Source organism: Rhodnius prolixus, unplaced genomic scaffold (assembly GCF_049639745.1).
Source record: "Rhodnius prolixus isolate KJV_2025 unplaced genomic scaffold, Rpr scaffold_3, whole genome shotgun sequence".
Lineage (NCBI taxonomy): Eukaryota > Metazoa > Arthropoda > Insecta > Hemiptera > Reduviidae > Rhodnius > Rhodnius prolixus.
Window position 1 is genome coordinate 10,234,058 of NW_027411603.1, and position 20,043 is coordinate 10,254,100.

General features: G+C 32.8%; 1 protein-coding gene and 1 long non-coding RNA gene across 3 annotated transcripts in view; both read left to right on the forward strand.

Annotated features, from left to right (window-relative positions):
• Positions 1 to 20,043, forward strand: part of LOC141453507 (uncharacterized) — a 192,840-nt gene that overhangs the window by 6,275 nt on the left and 166,522 nt on the right. For both annotated transcript variants that reach the window (XM_074126853.1, XM_074126854.1), the window contains exon 7: positions 1,097 to 1,261. In XM_074126853.1, coding sequence (XP_073982954.1) covers positions 1,097 to 1,261 — 165 coding nt within the window. The remainder of the gene's footprint in view (positions 1 to 1,096; positions 1,262 to 20,043) is intronic.
• LOC141453520 (uncharacterized) lies at positions 1,856 to 14,165 on the forward strand. The gene is made up of 4 exons (XR_012458042.1): positions 1,856 to 12,094; positions 12,178 to 13,108; positions 13,186 to 13,326; positions 14,029 to 14,165. It is a non-coding gene; the product is annotated as an uncharacterized lncRNA (long non-coding RNA).

Consider the following 20,043-nt stretch of genomic DNA (forward strand, 5'->3'; position numbering starts at 1 on the left):
TACTTTTAAAAGTCTTGTTAAAATCTATTAAATTAAATTGAGAATTAATCATAACTATTCAGTTACACTTACATTTAGTTTAAATAGTTATACTTTTCCAAACAAACTATGTGTTACGCTCTCAGTGAGCTGACCCACATTTAATTTGAAAATATATTCAAATCAATAACTCTGAGAAGGAAATTTAGGTTACAAACTGGATGACTGTTATTACAGGGCAAACGAAGATCCTCGTTTAGCTTTCTGTTTCCTTCCACGTTTTGTAATCAATAAAAAAAAAGGTTCATTATGTGAAGAAAAATAGAAAATCTTGAAGGGCGTTTTTGCTCTTGCCAGGGTACAGAGGAATCGCGTTATTAGTCGCTGCAATAAATAAGAATTTATTAAATCTTAATGACTAGACATCATCTAATGGAAACGTATAGGAAACTTGGACGCTAAAATACGACTGTTAATAAAAATGCTTGTTAGATTTGAACGAAAGATACAAAAAGTTTTTTAGGCTCTGTAAGGGAAATTGGATTCTGGTGAAGAAAAGTTGGGGACTGTAAGAGCCTTTTGAAGAAGTTAACTTAAGCTCGTTAGTATTGCTAAGCAACTTAAATGTTTATGGAAGATGATTAGGGTCACTATGGAAATATTTGTAACTTCTCTGACTATGAGAGACCTAAGTTGGCCCAAGACCTGAATGGAAGACAATGTGCGACAGGATATGAGAAATCTAAGAATAAATGTAATGAAAGAATGAACTGGTGTTGGCACTTGTTGGTAACGCTAAGAGCCGCTATATGCGCTAGTTATAGAAAAAAAAGTAACTCACACGATGTAAAGAAAGAAGAATGTGTGTGGGATTGGGTATTTAATGGAATTCTGATAAGTGTAAGTCAGTTTTGAGAATGGAGATAATGAAGTTGTTGCTGCGCTCGACGCGGGCACACACTAGTCATCTAGCTGCCCCAGTAAAGGAAACGGTCGCTCAACCTTATTAGAAGAGAAGAAAAAGCTGATTTCTGAAAACTAATTGTATATAAAATTGATAGCTTAATTTCTTTGGATCTTTCTATAAGTTGTATTAAATCAGCATAATTTCTTCCAGGTGATAGGATGTATAAGCCATACATTGTATCCGAGCCAGACATTAGAGTTGTACCTCTTACTGGTAAAGAAGATTATTTAATTCTTGCATCAGACGGTCTATGGGATTTTCTAAGTGAAAAAATGATTGTTAACGCAGTTGACTCTTACCTGGCTGAGAATAAAGGTAAGTTATGGTTTTTAATTTTTGTCGAAGGCGATATAGAATGAAATATTTTTATTAATTCAGAATAAGTGCGTAATTTACCATTTTAGTTACTTATATGTTTGATTTACTTATTTATGGAAAGAACTTTCTTTTGTACTTTTAAAAAACGGATGTATTCAGCGTTAATAGACTAGGAAATATAGCTAATCAATAATTGTAAAATTATCTTTTGTTAATTATTGATTTATTATTTGACTTCTGTTTAAATAAAGTTTAATGCGATCATTCTTAATTACGCTCATTTTGGAAAGAATTACAGAACAAGTTTATTAGGCATTGAAATTTAAATAGAAGGTATAACCACACGTTCATGCACCCACATTCACTGTCACCCTAGCCGCAAACGATGCGAATGTCCATTAGGGCCTTGGATAACGTTTGGATTAGTCCATTCTAGTACTGTGTGTGAAATTTAAAAAGTTATCGCATAAAGAGAAAAGTTTTCATGAAGTTCTAAAAGAGATTCACGAAATGAATTTACCTTCATAGATAGTGATAGATTTACCTTCATAAAGTAAAATTATGCATAAATATAAATTCAAAAATAATTTAACGTTTTATTCAATAATTACGATATTTTGTACGATTACATATACGAAGATTTTGTATGTGCAAACTGAAAAAACAATTATATTTAATGTGGCCATTAGGAGCGTTAAACCGAAGCCTACCTGAAAAAATAAGCATTTACTTAACATAAAGGTGTTTGTTTCTTAAATAGTAAACAATTTATAGATTCTTTTGTAATTTCGGTATAGAATTGTAGGCATCATTCGTAGTGCAGATTACACCTAAAGCTTTTAAGTTGTAGGAGTAATTCATAAAATCAAAAATTCTTTCAGTGATTGTTTTAAAGAGAAAACGCATTTTTAAAATACGCTTTTAATGATTAGGCATTATTGACAACAAAAAATTTCAAAAAATAAATATTAAATTATTGAAGTAGTCCCTTCAGGGAACACGTTTTGATCGTTAATTGTTCTCAGGTCCCTTAGGAGTTGTGAAACGAAATATAAAGTTCGATCTTTCTTTGATTTTCCTTTTTTTGAGCAAATGTTCACATTCATAATATGTCACCTACACAGTCTTTTCTGAAAACCTCTTTTCAGTCTTAGGAATGTAAAAATGGATATTTCCTGAGATATCTCTATTAGTAAAATTTGATACCATCGCAATTTAACTTTGATACAATCTCTTTCAAGTAAAAAGAAAGTGAAAGTAAGCGCTACTCTATTCACTTATCAAATAAATAATTCTTACAATATTGCGTAAAATTAGGTCGTAGTGCCGCATTAAACATCAAGGTGAAACGATATATGAGTAATACAACTTTTTTTTATTTTTGGTTTTTGTTTAATATCATTGCATGAATCATTGTGAACCTTGTAGATACAAAAAAGAAAAGGAAAAATTAAGAACAGAATAAACACAATTGCTCGTTAATATAATGCGAACTTTTTTTTTATCCCCAGCGGAACATTTAATAAATAATTGGCCACAAGTTTGCATTTATAAATGATTTTGATGAAATATAATTTTTAATTATTGCAATTTGCAAAGGGAAGTAATGCCAATAAAGAAAAGAAAAAAAAAAGTGTACATGGATTATACTCGTATTCTGCCTGATATTGTGCCCACTGTTCGATTTTGAGTTATCACAAAAAATACTTGTTTTGAGGTTCCCAGAGGTCCCCCCCAAAAAAGTTTTTAGAAAATTATCTGCGGGTCTTTGAACATAGCAAAAAACGAAAAATAAGAGGAATTCACACTTTTAATTTCGTTTCGTTAGGCCAGGCCATGTGATCTTATCGGTAGTCAGGAATAAAAACCGCTCTACCGTAACCTTACTCAGTGCATTGCTATTGTAGAATTCCGTATTTCGAAAAATTCGTTCAAACGGAAGTGTTACTTCATAAAATAGGTTTTGAATTTGTTAGAATTTTTTTCGGCATCGGCTCCAACAATTTTCATAAATCGTATGAGCTATAATTAGAATTGTACTTATAGTGTAGAACAAAGTAATGTGAGTGTACACAACCAGATTCTTTTTCAAGGTCTTGAGAAACTGTATGTTGAGCATCCTTTTAATGTACTTCTATAGAAAAACTTAATGTTCGCGCTTCATATGTAATGTCAATGAACTTAAAAGCGAAGTTGGAAATCCACGTCTGAGAAATAACGGTTAACAAAAGTACAACATTTTAGAATATATCTCTTTTATTTGAAAGTTTAATATTTCCATAAAAAATTTGTTTGAATGGGGTTTTTTATCCTAGAAAATATTTGAAGATAGTTAAACATTCAGAACAGTCTGAACGGCCCGGGGAGTGGTAGTTCTTTCAATTTACGCTAGATGCCAGGATCTTGCTCAAAACGAACAATCTCATAATCTGTTCGTTTTTTTGTTTTTTTTTTTTGCGGTACCTTATAACAAATTTTTGTCGTTAATTATTCTACACTTAAGTATTATAAAAAATAAGGTCCTATTAAGCAAAGAAATACATAAAAAAATTTATTAATTTATTAAAAGGAGAACAAATCTAAAGAAATGGGCATAGGGGATCCCAGGGATACAAAGATCTGGAGGATTCAAATAAATGGATAAACAAAGTGATGAACATAGGGCCTGCAGATGTAGTTGATGTTTACTACTAGTATGACTAAAGCTTGTTCAAAGACAAGCTCTGTCCTTGAACTACAGCCCTAACACCTATATCCCTAAATTCCTTCAGGTGACTTCATAAAGTTCGCACACAGATACATAAACTGAGAGAGAGAAAGTGAGATGGCGTGAAACGCGTGTGGAAAAAAACCACATATACTTGTCGGTTATTGCTTAATATGCTGACAAGTCCTGGGTTTCTTAGGGCGTGACCGATACGTAGCACCCTATAGGCGGGCTCAGCCATATTTAAAAATATTGTTCTTACGTTTCTTCCCGCGTATTTTTTTAAATTCTTAGCAGAAAAATAAATCATTAAATAAATTTGTATTATTATGAGGTGGCTAAAATAATTAGAGAGAATTGAAATACTGATTTTCTGTAAAAAAAAAAGACAACAGTTTAGTCTTATTGGTAATTTAAAAGGTCCTAATTACTTTAACGAAAGCGATTATCGTCAAATGTATTCACATATGGAGACAGTTAATTACTTATTAGGAAGTAAATTACGTTTATTCATTAACTGAAGCAATTACTGGGTGCGTCATTTAATAACGTTGTAACAATTAAAGTAGAGAACTAATAGCATTTAACTAAGAAGTTATTTTGTAGTTCATTACTATATATTTTCATTTTTTTACTTTAACTTACTTTTTGTAACTTTTCTATCTGATCAATTTTTCAAGTTATCTTCGGATTTGCGATTTGAAGTTCCCTGAATTGAAAAAAATGTTTATAAAGCAGTAATGCAAGAAACAGAAACTAGCAGTTGGTAGTCGAAGCAAGTTCAAAGATAGTATTTGTTACTTTAAATACTAGTAGCATCCAATTCAAAGTTTTCAACCAAAATTGGTCAAACGGAAGACCGATTTTACTGAATTAGTTTTTCCAGTCTTTTGCTAAAGTGTGATCGAATTCAATGCAAAATGGCATTACGTATTGCCCTATGTAGCAAGTATGTAAAAAAATTCAACTCTGCAGTTATTATATTTGTAACATAAAAGAGATGAGAGATGAGGAAATGTAGAAGAAGAGACTCAATGAACTAGAAAATAAAAAAGTATTGGCCTTGTTTTAGGATTCTTGGACATCAAAAATTCTTTGGTAATGAAAAAGCTGTTTACTTAACAAAGGCGAACTCTTCTAAACTTTTCTTAGACTCAGAGCACAAGCTACTTGTTTCTGCCAGACATTGGATTGTCAGAATCAAAGGGTGGAGATAAAAAGAATTGGACGTAATGAGATGATGTCCAGCTTAATTCTTGTGCCTAGTCAATGAGATTTAAACAAAATTTTAAGTCTATGAACTCTTTTTGAGATTATTAAATGGAGTAGGAATGACCCAAAGGTGCGCATATTACCGGACATGCATGCACTTTGGCTCGTTACTTGTTTAATATGAAGGAAAATTCGGCAGGCACAGCTTCAACAATTCAAGATTGGGGAGTCTGTGGAGTCGGGACCCGTAGAGTCTGTGGCATAATAACCTTGAGCTTTTTGTAATCTTCAGAATGAAGATCTTTGTAGTGGAAGTGATTCGGAGGGATGTTTTTTTGAAGTGGTCTTTAACGGATTAAAGTTCTTTAACATGTCTGGTAAGGTAATTACTGTGAATGAGAGGATTAAGATTTAAGGAGGAGGGCAAAATAAAGTGTTATAAAGTCGACTAGGTACGCTAGTCGCCAACCAAACAGATAAAAATAAGAAAATTACTTCGGCCTAGATAGATTATAGAGATCCAGAGAAATATTAAGCCCGAAAAATTCGTCAATATTACACCAATAATTGTTAGATCAAGTGGACCCAGATGCCAGGAGAGGGAGTTCCTGATTATAGGGGCGCAGGAGGGGACCGAAATAGTTTTTTCTTGATTGTGGCGAAGACTGAATGTAAGAATGGTTGTTAGGTATTCTCAGATTGCTTACACATTAACTAACTATTTTCTTATTATAATTGTAACTTCTATGACTTGAAAGTGTTACAATACGAACGTGAATAATGTTTTTATTTGTCAGAAATATTAAACATTGTCATTACACAAATGATTAAGAAATCATAAAGTCTCTTTAATTGGTTACCTTATAAAGTTAATAGGTTCTGTACTTGACTTACAAGTGAATGAACAAAAGGAAAGTTTAGTTGTCCAGCTTTTCAATAATAGTAATTAAAAATTATAAACTCAGTGTGATTTAAAAACACCAGAAGCCGTTTTAATTCTGTTGTAAATAAAGTTAGAAACAATTGTGCACTTGTGCACCTTTCTCCTGTAGCCGTTCCACTGTTAGAATAGCGGAATTCCGATAAAGTGGTCGTTATGCTTCGGTTAATAGCGACTACAATCAAGTTTATGCGGATTGACTTACCACTTTTGCCTTATTTTATTGTCAATTATATTCTATGAAAAGTAATCGTTTAAGCCATAAAATGCAAAAGTGGTGAAAATACTCAAACTGTTGGGATAAAGTGTTTGGAAATGATGATTGCATGTATCCAAATGATTGTTATTATATTTTAGGAGGCTCGCATCTTCATTAACTGAGCAATGCGATCTTATTGAATTTGAAACTGGAGTTTTTTTTATTAGCAATGAATGTCTTAAGGTTTCCGAAAATAATAACAATATTAATAAAAATAATCTTTTTAACAAATAGTCTACGAGCATGTATGTCTATGACTGAGAGAATTGTTTGTATTACATTACACACGAAATGTTTTCTAATCACTTAGAAAATTTAATAAATAGAAATATTTATTAAAATTTATTAACAATAAATGATTCATGTTATTTTTTCTGTTTGTTTTTTTTTTTTTTTATGACTGAAATGATGCTATTCTATAATAATGCATTATAAAAACTTATTTTATTAAATACACTTTTCTTGTGGTAACTTAACTAGGCCCTAAATATTAGGTAGAACTGAGTGCAAATGTAATTATCAGATCAGAAACTTCTATATTGAGAGTTGCCTACTAGTTCATTGTCTTTTGTAATCCATTCAACGTTTACTCGGTGCATTATCTCGTTTTGTAACTGTAAGATTGCAAAAAAAGTACATTGCAATCGTGACAAATTTTGAAGTGAGTTTTCATTGAAATGTTTTTATTCCTTTGCGGTTGAAAATAAAATCTTTCGGAGACACACAATGTTCCTTTCTTTTACTGCAATTGACCAGAGAATAACTTAAACATTTTTTTTTTTCAATTTGCATCAAATTTTTTTTACAAACATTTTGTAAAAATGTTCATTATACTAAAATTCCTCCTTAGAAAGAGACCTATCCCCTTCGCTTATAGTTCTGCATCTATGTAATCAGTGGTGCAACTTTCTATTTGGCTTCAAAACTGAGCTTTCCCAAAATATTTTTCAAAAATAGAACTTTTATTTTTTTAAGCATCTTATCTTACCTTATTTTCAGCAAATTTATTAAGACATCATTTTATGTGCTTTCGAATAATCTTGAGGATTTAAAGGCCCTCCCAGCCCCTAGCAAGCCCGAAAGTTCTTGTAAAGACTAGACGTGCATTGAGTTTAATCACACTTTGTATTGAAAAACTTCATTAGCCAGTCAGGAAATTCGTTCGCTAGTTCATGGCAAGCGTGTCATACTGTTTGAGATTCAAATTTAATAGTTGCATTAGTTTAGAAATTAAAATAAGTTTTTAATGAATGCTTATACTATTTACTAATGATAGAGACTATGGCTTTAATTGAAACATGAAAATTTATCATTCATAAAAAATAATAATAATAGAAATAGATCTATCTACTCTTTATGGTGGGGGAGGGGCAAAATCCAATTTCTGCCTGCTCGTGGTGAACCACTGTTCTTAGGAGCAGGCAATAGAGAAGTAAGAGGACCTATCATCTCATTGCCAGGGTTGAGGTTATCTTCAGTTTTCCAACTCTCCAAAGAGCTGACAGATGGTTAAAGGTATTCATCCTCAAAACATCTGAGAGAAAGTTTGTGTTTGTAAGAGAAAGTCTTGTGTGGGAAGAAGATACCCCATACTGCTGCTTCCCCCTCTTACCATCACTTCCCTAGCCCAATCCAAAGCGTTTTAAGATCCATTCTGAAGTATGGATGGCACAGGGATAACTGTGACGAAAACGAGGAACGGACGCTTTCTCGTAGTTTCAGCCTTTCCTAGTTGTGAGCTTGGAGGGAATAAGACCTTCAGTCAAAACGTGAATATAAGGCCTGAGAGAGGTCAACCCAACCTACCGGCTTGTCTTCCTAGAGATGTTTTAAATTTGTCTAATAAATTACAAATTTCGAGGGAAATTAAAATTGATTACTGGTATAAAATTGACGATTCATCCCGGATAACCTTCCCAGATAAACTAATTAAGCTTACAATGTTGAGGGAAAATCCTTGGAGCTATTTTTAAGAAAATGGAAATTCTCACGCTTTGGTGAGTACAGGTGGCAACGAAATGTTTGGAGTTTTGGTCACATCGAAATTTAGAACCACAAGCACAGGTCCAAGTTAACTCTACACGTGAACAACCAATTTTAAAGTAAAAAACGCGCGCAAACCTTTGCATCCCAGAAAAATGCACTTGTTTATTTATGTTGTTCATTTATGGTTTTTAAGGAGGTCTTTCTTAATAATACTATCTGTTCTCTTTTCAATTTATCACGACGATATAGTCATCCCAGAAGATGCAACCAATGATAATGTACCATTTTAAGATAGAATGGGCTGTTGTCACGAGTTTTCTTAGATTTTAACGCAATCTCTCGTGAGATCTGCGGCAATCACGTAATGTTTCTAGAAACTAACTATAACCATCAAATAAGAAATAGTTTATTGAAATAATGTTCGCCTTTATATTATTATGAAATGTTAGTGTAAAGTCGGATCTGTTCATATGTAATTCTTATAAAAAGCTGTAGAAGAGGAAAATAAAGACGTCACTTAACTGATTGTATTATACTTTCAAAACTAACTGTAAATGTTATACGTAATTTAAAAAAAATGGTTCGATGAAACTTAGTGGATTGTAGTAATAGAAAATGGGGTGAATCTTATTGGTACTAATTTATTTTCATAATAATGCGTTAGCGAATTTTGAATTCAGCTAAATACTTGATGTCCTTCTACATTGATCTAGCTGTTTGTCGTTCGTATTTATTTAAAACAGTTTCCTTGTACTTTCAAGATCCATAAGGGTGTACAAACTTTGTGGACACAAACTTTGAACCGTGCTAAACAGTATTTAATATTTGTGTGACTCATAGTTTGATTATGTATGCTATGGACTCATTCTAATCCGTCGGGAGTTGAATTTATAAAGGTTCATATTGAACAGTACACCCAGTTGCAGTAGTAGGCTTGATGGCTGTCTCCAAACTTCACTGGGGTGATTGGCCGCCCTCCACACATAATGAACACTTTCAACCGCTCTTTCCCTTTAGTGTGTACTTATGGGATTATTCTGTATTTATTTATTACATTTAAATGTGATGGAGATTTAATTGCATTGTGATTGTGAATAAATGCTCTCCCTTGTAGCTGAAGGGTAATGTTATAAGTATTTGATAATGAAAGTTAATTATCTGTAAGAGGCATTGATTATTATGCCTCTAACTGATTATTATTGATTATTTTACATTTCAACATTTACGTTATCTTTTTCATCAGAAATATGATAGGAGCATAATTTTTTGCTTTGTTTTTCAGTGGGATTATAAAAGATTTTTAAAACTTATTTTTTGCTCGAGTACAAAAAAAGTTAAGGGCTTATTAAATTACATTTTCCATTTAACCACCCTTTATTGGATTATTTAATAATACGTTATTGCTCTTTTGACGATAACATAAAGCAGTTGAATTCTGTCTTATTTTCTTATTGTTTATATTTTCGCTCTAAAAAATTATTTACCAACCTCCAAGCGTCTAAAGACGGATAATGCCAGGCTGAAAATACTTTTTATGTGCATAAAACGAAGTATTTCTATCTCTGAGATTATTGAAGTGTTGATATTGTTTTAATTTAAAGGCTTGAATAATTGAGGTCATGTGCGTGCGGCAGAGCAGCTCTGACACCGGTTGCGATTGACCAAATCTGGCATTTGTGTTTGTTGATCTTGCTATTGTTTCATAGACATGCAATGCTAAGGAGATTCTTCTTTCTCTGGACTACCATACGCAAGGTCCATTGGTAATCGTAAAAGGCATACATAACTCGTGGTCTCTGATATGGACAGTATATCTTCATCCATCATCACTCTTTGTAACTGTTTACTTATAATCATCATCTTCTCACTCGCCCAGTAAATGACTGTCTGATTCGCAAAAGGAGTTAAATTGTTGTTGAATTGAAGTGCTTTACCTGGCCATCCAATTGTTTAGGAATTTTTCTTATTTTCACCAATTCCAATTTAATGAACTTGAAAACAGAACAGATTCAAAAGTTTAGGGATTGAGACATAAAGCCTCCCTGAAACTTATAATCAATGAAAGAATTGCAGAGTAAGTTGCTGTGTTAAGACGTTTCTTACGAGATAACCATTTATTTCTTATTTCAGAGGAAAGAATTCTGAAAAATTTTTTTTAACCTATTTGAACTGCCTAAAATGTGTTTGGCGGGATTTACCTTCAGGCCTAGTGGATATTAGCAATAGTAAAGATGAAATGACTAATAATAAAATAAAAAACTGATATTAATGGAATATTGCCAGCAAATAGTGTGTTAATAGCCAATAAAATTGCGTTAATATCGCGATTACATCAACGATAGTTTTAAAGTAACATAAAGCAATATAATTGAATGTCATTGGCGATAAATGCAAATTGTGAATACTGTATAAAAAAAATAATGACACCAACTAGACTAGACATAATAAAGTTAATCACAGGCAAACATAAAGAGAACATTACCTTTGTAGGCAAAAGGAACAGAAAATTATTAATGATTAGAGATGAAGAAACCACATTCGATCATAACAATAAATAAGTGTAAAGAGGATGTAGAAAGAAGTCTTTAAAGTTTAGTCACTTCAGAAGTTCCTTGTAACTCTGTTACATAGAAATCTGTAGCCAGTTGCTTCTGTTAAGTAAACCTAAAGATAAAAAGGCCGTAATTTAAATGTATTTAAATGTTTAGCTAAGACCACCCATAATGAGGGCCGAGCCTAGGGCTAATTTTCTGAAAGGAAAGTTACTTGAGACTAAAAGATTGAAAATTATAGTAATGATCCTCGGTAAGAAAAGTCTATTCTAAACTTCTTCTGAACTCGCTTCTTTGTTTTTCCTCTCCTGGTTCATAGCGTTTGTCCATTCTCAGAGAGTAGGAAGTATGTGCAAATGTTTCTAATGAAAAAATGTTAAGAGATTATTTATTTTGGCATAAAAAATAAAATTGTTTTTGCATGATACAAAAATTAGTTTCGTTGATTCTTCTATTTTTCTAAAACATAAGCATCGTGCGAAGTTTGATGGATGTGTTTAAAAATGGGGGTGGTGCCATTTCGGCTCTAGTTACACGCCCATTGTGTCCACTTGATGCCCTCTTCATCCAACAAACATCCATTAGTGAGGGAGTTTGAAAGGATAGTGTGATGTTACATAGGACAGACAGATTCACTTGATCCACGTCTGTTTGAAACTGTTATTTTGAAGAAGGGGTATGCGGGGATGCTATTTCATACAAAGAAGTAATTCATTTTCAGTTATCACGCGTAAATATATGGTATTTTTGTCTACTATGTTGTGCAGTTCATGATTACCTGTTCCACAATCTCTTCCAGGTTTGGAACTTGTTAGAGGGATGTTTATGTAGTCCGCCCATGAGCGTAATATTATACAAGATTAGTGTTCCCTAAATTGACTGTTTCAGATTATGTTAACTTTTACATCAATTGTAATTCAGCGTTATTTAAACATGTAAAAGATTATTCAAAAAAATTATTCACTGATCTAATTATTATTAATATACAAATAAAATCTAAATTTAACAGTTTGTAGCTGTTAAGTTCTTCTAAAATAAGTCCGGAATGAATGTAGAAGTAATTGTGCTTTTTCAAATAAAAAATTAAAAGTTCATTAGATAATTTACTCATCTCAGAAGAGAATCCATAATCAGTGAAAGAATGATTTCCTCTGCTGGCAGGTACTAAATAATGGTATATATACTTTTTTTTATAATTTAAATTATCATTTTTTTTTTTTTTTTAGACTCAGTAATTCTTATTTTTTCTTTTTTCAGATTGATTGAGAAATGAGCCTTGACAAGCTTCCTGTGGGGTTTACCGAATTACAACGCATAAGTCATGATCTTTTCGTGGGATCCTTTAAAAAAATCAGTTTTTTTTATCTTATATTTTAAAAATGCTGCTCTTCCCATTAGCTCACCCCCAGGAGTAAAAAGTGTCTTCTAGTATTAAATGGCCTCGAAATTAGATTGGTCGAAAAAGAATCCAGATTAGCCTTTTCAGAGAGTAAGGTATTTAACGCCGTTTGTAGCTATGAGTAGGGCGGATTCGCTAAGAAGATATTATATTTGCCGTGGGGAGCTGTAGCTCTAGCCTACTTAGTAGGACTAGTTGCAGTGAAAGAGAGCTGTAGGAACTAAGCAACGAAAAATTGATGAAAATTAGAAAACTAGTAAAGCAATATTGAAAGAAGGTCGTTTCTGTCAACTTGACGGAAGATAGGAAGAACTCTTAGGGTGTTTGGCTACCTAAGACTGTGAAAAATACTCTTGGGCTTTGTTTCATTTATTTTTTTTCATATCAAAGAAAAAAAAAGGTAACTACTAGCATTTGCCACATCTAAAGTTTAGATTGCACAATAGAAGCGTCCTTCTTGGTTGGCACAAGATAAGGTCAGCTCATTGGGCTTTATTGCATGGTTTCAGTTTAGAAAGAATATTTAAAAACTCAATATAAGCGACAAGTGTCTTCAATCATGCCAAGCATTGTGCAGAGAACGTGAGTTTTTATTCATTAAAGAAGGGTGGGATACCCTGCAGTTGGTGTGACATCTTTATGTTGGCCAAAAGCCAAATCGACCCAGCTTAGTCATTTCCTAGTTATTCCGCACGGTTCTGATGGTGTAGAGTTAGTTGGAGAGTATTAAGTGAAATAGCCATAAATACTGTAGAAAGCAGGAGATGCGAACTGATAACAACATACTAGGTTGGAGCCAAGATCAGATAAAATTCAAGAAAGATAGGACCTATAAAGTTCTCGAGTAATATTATTTTTTTATTTAGGACAATAATTTTTGGCGAGAATTAAAACTGAGCCATCATCCTTAAAGGAGAAATGCAGAATCTCAGCATCTGGGTTTGAATTATGGAAATTCGCTCAAGAAGTACTGAGCCAAAATTTTCAATCAGAGGAATACGATTTTGGTAATAATCTTTTCTCTTTTTGTATATAACTGACCGGTAGGTTATACAAGGGTTAAGAAACTGTTAGCAAAAGCGTTACGTTGAAAAACACTCAACTTTGAAGATTTTTTTCTCTTTATATTATACATAGATTAGTCAGGGAATTCGAAGTTCCGAAACCGATCCGAACTTATTCACACGGGGCTAACAACATTGCGTTAAAAACTCCTTAATATCTCTAGTGGTTTAGCCACGCCAGCTCCAAGGTTGCGAAGAAGGCCAGATTTCTTACCTTATTACCTCGGGTGGAAGAAGCTATTGAATTTGTATTGATTTCAACTGAAGAGAAATAATTTTTTCTAATCTCACCGGCCCTAATTAATAACAACTATAAACAGTTATTGCGAAAGTCGTTCCTTGTCTGTGATACATACATATTTTTTTAAACATAAGTAGAAAGTAATGGCAAATATGGTAGTCAAAGTGATGGTCTTATGTCTGATTTTTTTATTATATTGCAACTCGTACATTAATTTTCTCTTTCAATGGACTTTCTTCAATGAAACTAGCTTCTTTATTAACAAACTATACAGTCATTTTATAATAATAATTATTATTATTAATAAAAACAGTAAGAATACATTTTACTATACTAGAAACTATATCAAGTAGTTATTAAAATCATAGCATTATTATTACGTAATTTTTAAATTTACTTTTCAGATACTCTGAAGGAACTGGTGGTGGTTAATTTATCTGAAGACAACAACAGTGTCAATATTACTGTGCACGAATTATTATTTTGGTTTTGTATTGTACTTTTTTGTTGGTTGATTTAAAATAAATTGTTACATAATTTATTGTATTCTTCTTGAAATTATTTTGTAAATGTTACACTTTCTTTATCCTTTCTTCTCCTGATTTGTAAGACCGGTTTAACTTGGAGGAGTACTCGTATTTTACTTACTTCATCCAACGATCGATTGTTGACGGGCATCGCACAGTCCAGTACTATGCTCCTTGGCAGTTTTAGTAAATCTCTTTTGTTGTGAGATGGCTGCTGGTTCCATCGCTTTCCAGCAACAGCTTATTTCTGATAATCTCTCTTGATGAATTTGTCTTTTTTTACTATTGCCTTCTTGCACCAACTGGAAGTGCTGTTGACAGCGATCTTACCATTGTCAAGGTTTGGCCAATAATACTACTCGTTTCATGTTTTTTTTTTTTGTGTTAAGACACTGCCATTTCTGAACAACTTGAAAGTTCTCGAGGATGAATTTGACTCGACAGCTTTCCTGTAAAGTGAGTTTAAATTTGGAAAAACTACTTTCTGGCTAAAAAAATATTATTGCAGTTAAAAATGGAACCACTAATTTTGTACCAGTATTATTATTATATACTCATTGTCTTTTAGAAGTGCAGTGGTGCAATGAAGTGCAGTATAATAGTTGCTATCTCGGATGAGAGAGCATGTGGGTCGTGCTCAAACGGCCGTTTGCTTCGCTCTCTCCTTGTAAAGCCTTCTTCTATCATCTGCTTTCCCAACACTGACTGAATCGTTCCAATAACTCATCATTTAATTTTTTATTTCCAATATGGTTAAATTTTAAATCAATAATTCATACAAAAATGTTTCGTAACCTTAAAAAAAAAACTTAAAATTTTGTATTTGTTCCTTGAATAAGATTTTATTCAAGATTTTGAATCCATTGAATAGATTCTTTCAGTTTTTCTGTTTTTCATAATAACCGTTTGACAAGTTAATAAAAGAGATGTTAACCTTGGATTTCGTCGAGAAGTTTCGTTTTATTGTAGTTGAAAGTAAAAATACTTCCTATCTAAGATAAATCTATTACATGTTTTAATTACAAATAATATTCTTTAATTAAAGTTATCATAATTTTAGTAATATAATGATTTTTTAATTAATTTTTTCTGTTTAGGTGCGTAACTCTGACTATTTTTTATTGCACTGTTTCAAGATAGGTAAGTTTTTTTTTGTATATAAGTACGTTTTCATTTTCTACATGTCTGTAAATGCTTCTTCCGTTTATTAATGATTACATGGAAATAAAATTCATTCGATAGTGAAAAAAAATCTTCAAAGAAAGTTTCAAAATGTTCCAACCCTGAAATCTTCTGAATAATCGATAGACCTGGCATAAATGAGTTTATGAGATATTTTATTCGGCAGATTGTTCATAAACTTACTTGGATAATATAGAAAGGAACATTTTCACTAAAATTAGGGAACTTATTGTCTTTATTGAGCACATCTTCCTATTTTAAAGAATGGTCTTAGATTTAAAATTGAACTTATCATCGTCTCGTGATATTGAGATCGTCCAGATATCTCTCCACTTAAAGTGTCCAATTTGCGTGCAAGTGTACTTGTTGTTTCACTTTTTAAAATGGTGAATCATGCAAGACACGAATTACTTGTTATGAAGAAAGTGTAGTTATTGTATGAAGAGTGTACTGAACTTTATCTGCTTTGTCAGTTAGTGTGAGTTTGTGTCCAATGGTTCTCAAGTCTCTTGAGTGAAATAAATCTTAACATTAAATTATTTTCTTCTAGTGAAGACTGACTCACAGACCTCTATAGGACAACACGTTTTCGTACACATTAAAAGTTAATAACTCAAAATCGAAGTGCTGTCTGGTTTCAGTACTTTTTCCTACAAGGGCAAGAGAAATAAAATTTGTAACTAATAGAATTTTCCGTGTCGTTGAAGTCAGTTTGGCAAAAGAGTTTATTTTGGAGTACAAGCCGCTTTGGCTTATTTTGGAATGGTGCAGCTATTTTCAACAGACAGTTTGGTCATATTTAAAAATAAAACATGCACTTCTTTTAAACATTAGTCAAGAATGAACCGTTCTCATTTGCAAGCTTTAATTGGTACAAACGCTACGCAATTAATTGGGTGGTATTTAAATTAATGCAAACATTTAATTTGCAATGTGTAAATTAGTAGAACTAATTCTAATTGTACATTACTTTCTCTTAGATTAATTCCACAGGCATTGGCCACAATAAAAGATTTCGACACCGCACCCCGTAGTTAGGGTGTCTCTAGTCTTGCTGGTTTATTTGTCTTATGGGAGTTTAGAGGGACTCCTGGACAGAGAATAATCGTAGTTTTCTTTCTCCTAAGAGCCTAAATGTGAGGTAAACTATCTCCTTGGCACAAATATAACACGTGTAAATGTTTATCTTTATCTTGTTCTTAACAAAAACTATGAAAAATTTTACACTACCAGGCACTTGCAGTGCTTATTTCCTTAGTCCTTAGTGGCCCATTCTTTGATGGCTACTGCAATAACAAGGCATTTTGCATTGCCACATAATCGTATTCGACTAGCTACGCCTGAAATACTTTAGTATGTTTGTAGAGTCACTTGAATACCAAAAGAAAATCTGGCGACACTCCCATGTTTCTTTCCTTTTGCAGTTATTTCAGTCCTGACTGACAAATTTTAAAAGACTTTAATGTCTATAACTTTCTCAAATATCGTGACTTGGAAGGGATGCTGAAGGACTCAGTAGATCTAGAAAGGTTAAATTACCCCTCAAAATCTGCGCTGATGGCACTAAATTCCATGGGTCTTCACCACGAAATTGGTGGTAGAAGTTTCTACTGACAAAGATGTTCTTCCTGTACTGGAATAAGGGTAATGCGGGTATTTCAGGAAGTGAGGTTTAGGATTGGTTGACTAATTTAGGAGCGTCTTTCTTATTCATTGTTTCTGAACCTTCTGTTGGTATTACGTGTACAGCTCGGAGAGTATATTTTAAGCAGCCTAAAATACTTATTACTGATAGAAAAGTAGATCTCGTTTTTTGGTGACATCTCTTAGAAGTCTGGTTGCCTTTTCCTTTTCTGGACACTGGATTCAATGTACACCTTTACATAAGGAGTCATATCAGATCCGCAGATCTGTAGAATTGCGGATGACATCTACTCTTCGTATGATAGGTTTTTTTTTTAGAGTTGTAAGGAGATGTAAGATCTGCGTCTTGGTTGGAACAAGTTGACGGTAGAGAAGTTTACGTTGTTTTTCTTTAAGTTCATCGTCCAGTTTGTGTGGATTGTTTTGAATCATAGATGCCTCAGATGGATTTTTGTCTAACTCTGCTTGAGTTGCTGAAGGTTTATTTTATGGGGGCAAATACTACAGGCCAGAAAGATCTCAAGTAGTCTCATAGTAAAGTACTAATCAAAGGCAAACTTAGTATTATCATTCATTTAATCCCAACAAGACCCTTCGAATACAATTTTCAGCGATTGAAGTGATTGTTTAATGTATTTAGCACGTGTAATTTGGCGAAGGTCCATTCGAATGTATAGAGATTTTAGTCTTTTTATATTCGGAAAGATCTTTGACGGCTTATGGTTTTATAGCATACAATAAAAAAAATTGTTTATGTTTCTTTGAAAACTTTATTTATGATTTACTGTATTTAATTATCAAGTTCTGTTCAATAATTCTTTCCTCTTAGTCTTTAGATAAAAAGAATCAGGTAGACCTTACTGTACGTCTCTTCTAGTATACGGAACGTCTACATTACCTTAAAGGCAACTTAAGAGGCCTAGTACTTCCTTGTTTTTGCACCAACTTGTTTCGCAATAAACTAGTTTCACTGCACTTGATAAATCTCTATTTATTTTGCATAATTTATCTTCATGCAGTTAACAGTTGCAGATTTTCTGCTTCCGCTGTTTTTTGCACAACTCGTATTGATTTTTATTTTTAGATTTTATAGTTCCTTTAATTTGTTTTTAGCTGTAAAATGACTAGCTATATTTTCTCCCTTCAACTTTCAGTTCTGACATTACTCTTGCCAGCGATTTCATTCATGTCATCTTAATATTGTTCCCATATGGAATCTTGTTTACTTACCCTTTTAAGAAGTGATGCTGCAATCGTGCATGTTTTCTGTTTTGAATTTTCACTGGCAACAGGCTTTAGGGTCCACGAGAGCGAGAAAAAGTGGATACAAATTTTGCTCTCTCTACTTACATGCATTGTGAATGTGTAATATGAGAAAGACAATATGAGAGTGTTGCTGTTTGCTAGTATGACATTTAGAAGATCATGTGAAGTGTGTTAGCAGATTAATCTAAACATCAATAGTAAAGTAATCTGTATTCTGTCAAATAGTAGAAGGAACTAGCTGGGCTGTTATTTACTATTTTCTCATGTTTCATAATTCCTTATTTTTCCGATGTTTATCTTATCTTTCCGCTTGCCTAATCATATTTCCTTTTTCATGAACATCAGTTTTGTATTTTAGTTTGTTTTTTTCATTCTTATTTCCGGTTTCCTCTTTTAGGAAAAATAATATATTTTTCATTGCCTTAACTTTCATAATCTGTGAACTAATCTGATGTTTGTAATAAATGGACATATTACATTAAATGAAAACACCGTAATTTTAGATTTTATATCACGAAAGTTAAGCAATGTTTTTTCTATTTAAAATAATAACTATTAAAATTAATAATCATCATGTTCAGAGTAATAAAATAGCGGAGGGTTACTGCTTATTACTTTACTATTTGTACATACTAATTTTATATGTTTTATCGCTCTGTCTGCCCTGGTCCTGGTGCAGGTTTATTGTGCAGATTACTTTCACCTGTGTTATTTTATTGATCGACTGAGTGTAAAACAGATTAAACTGGTTTATCAACATATCTGCCACTCTTTAGTTAAAAGTACAATGTGTGTATATATAATAAAAAGAGTCCAATAAGAAAAGTCTGCCAGATACATTGTGATCAGGCAAGTAGGAAAATATATACGAGTATATTACACTTAAAGGAGAGTTATAGAAGTCACAAACGTTGGAAATTGTCCTGTTCTTAAATCCTTGTGACTTTTATTATTATTATTATTATTATTATTTTTCATGATTTAAGGCGCGTCAACATCTAAGGTTATTTGCGCCCGAAGCTTTTTTCAGTGCGCCGGCCTCCGGACAGTGTTCTCTCGTTACAGACAACACTGTCCATCACCGGACAGTGAGCTGTAAGAAGCTCCTAGGAAGAGAAAATCTAAGGGTCAGCAGCTGGATTCGAACCCGGGACCTCTGTAGTATCAGACCCCGGGAGTCCAGTATGCTAACCTCACAGCTAATCCCTTCCCTATTATTATCATTATTATTATTATTATCATTATTATTGTTATTATTATTATTATTATTTGGATGCATATATGTTTATGAGAATATATATTTGTTATTATTATTTTTTTAATTCAAGGCGTGTCAACATTGATGTCACTGGCACCCGGAGCTTTTTTCTGTGCACTGCCGGCCTCCGGACAGTGTTCTCTTATTAAAGACAACACTGTCCATCACCGGACAGTGAGCCGTAAGAAGCTTCTAGGAAAAGAAAATCTATGGGCCAGCAGCTGGATTCGAACCCGGGATTCTCCGCGTGGGAATCCAGTACGCCAATCACTGAGCTAATCTATATGTAATACAATATATAATCTTGTAAATATAATTTTATATATTCATAATTCTTGTGTCTGTGTTTTTAATTATTATTATATCATTATTTTATTTCTCATTGACATTTTTTGTTGTTGTCTGTGAGGTACAAAACTGAGGCACAAAATAACTTTTAGGTAAAACTTTGGGGGTCAAAAATAATGATACAGAGTGAAAAGTTCATCTACTTTACCTCAGATTTCTGGAAGATGTTAAGATTACAGCAATCCTCCAGGAAA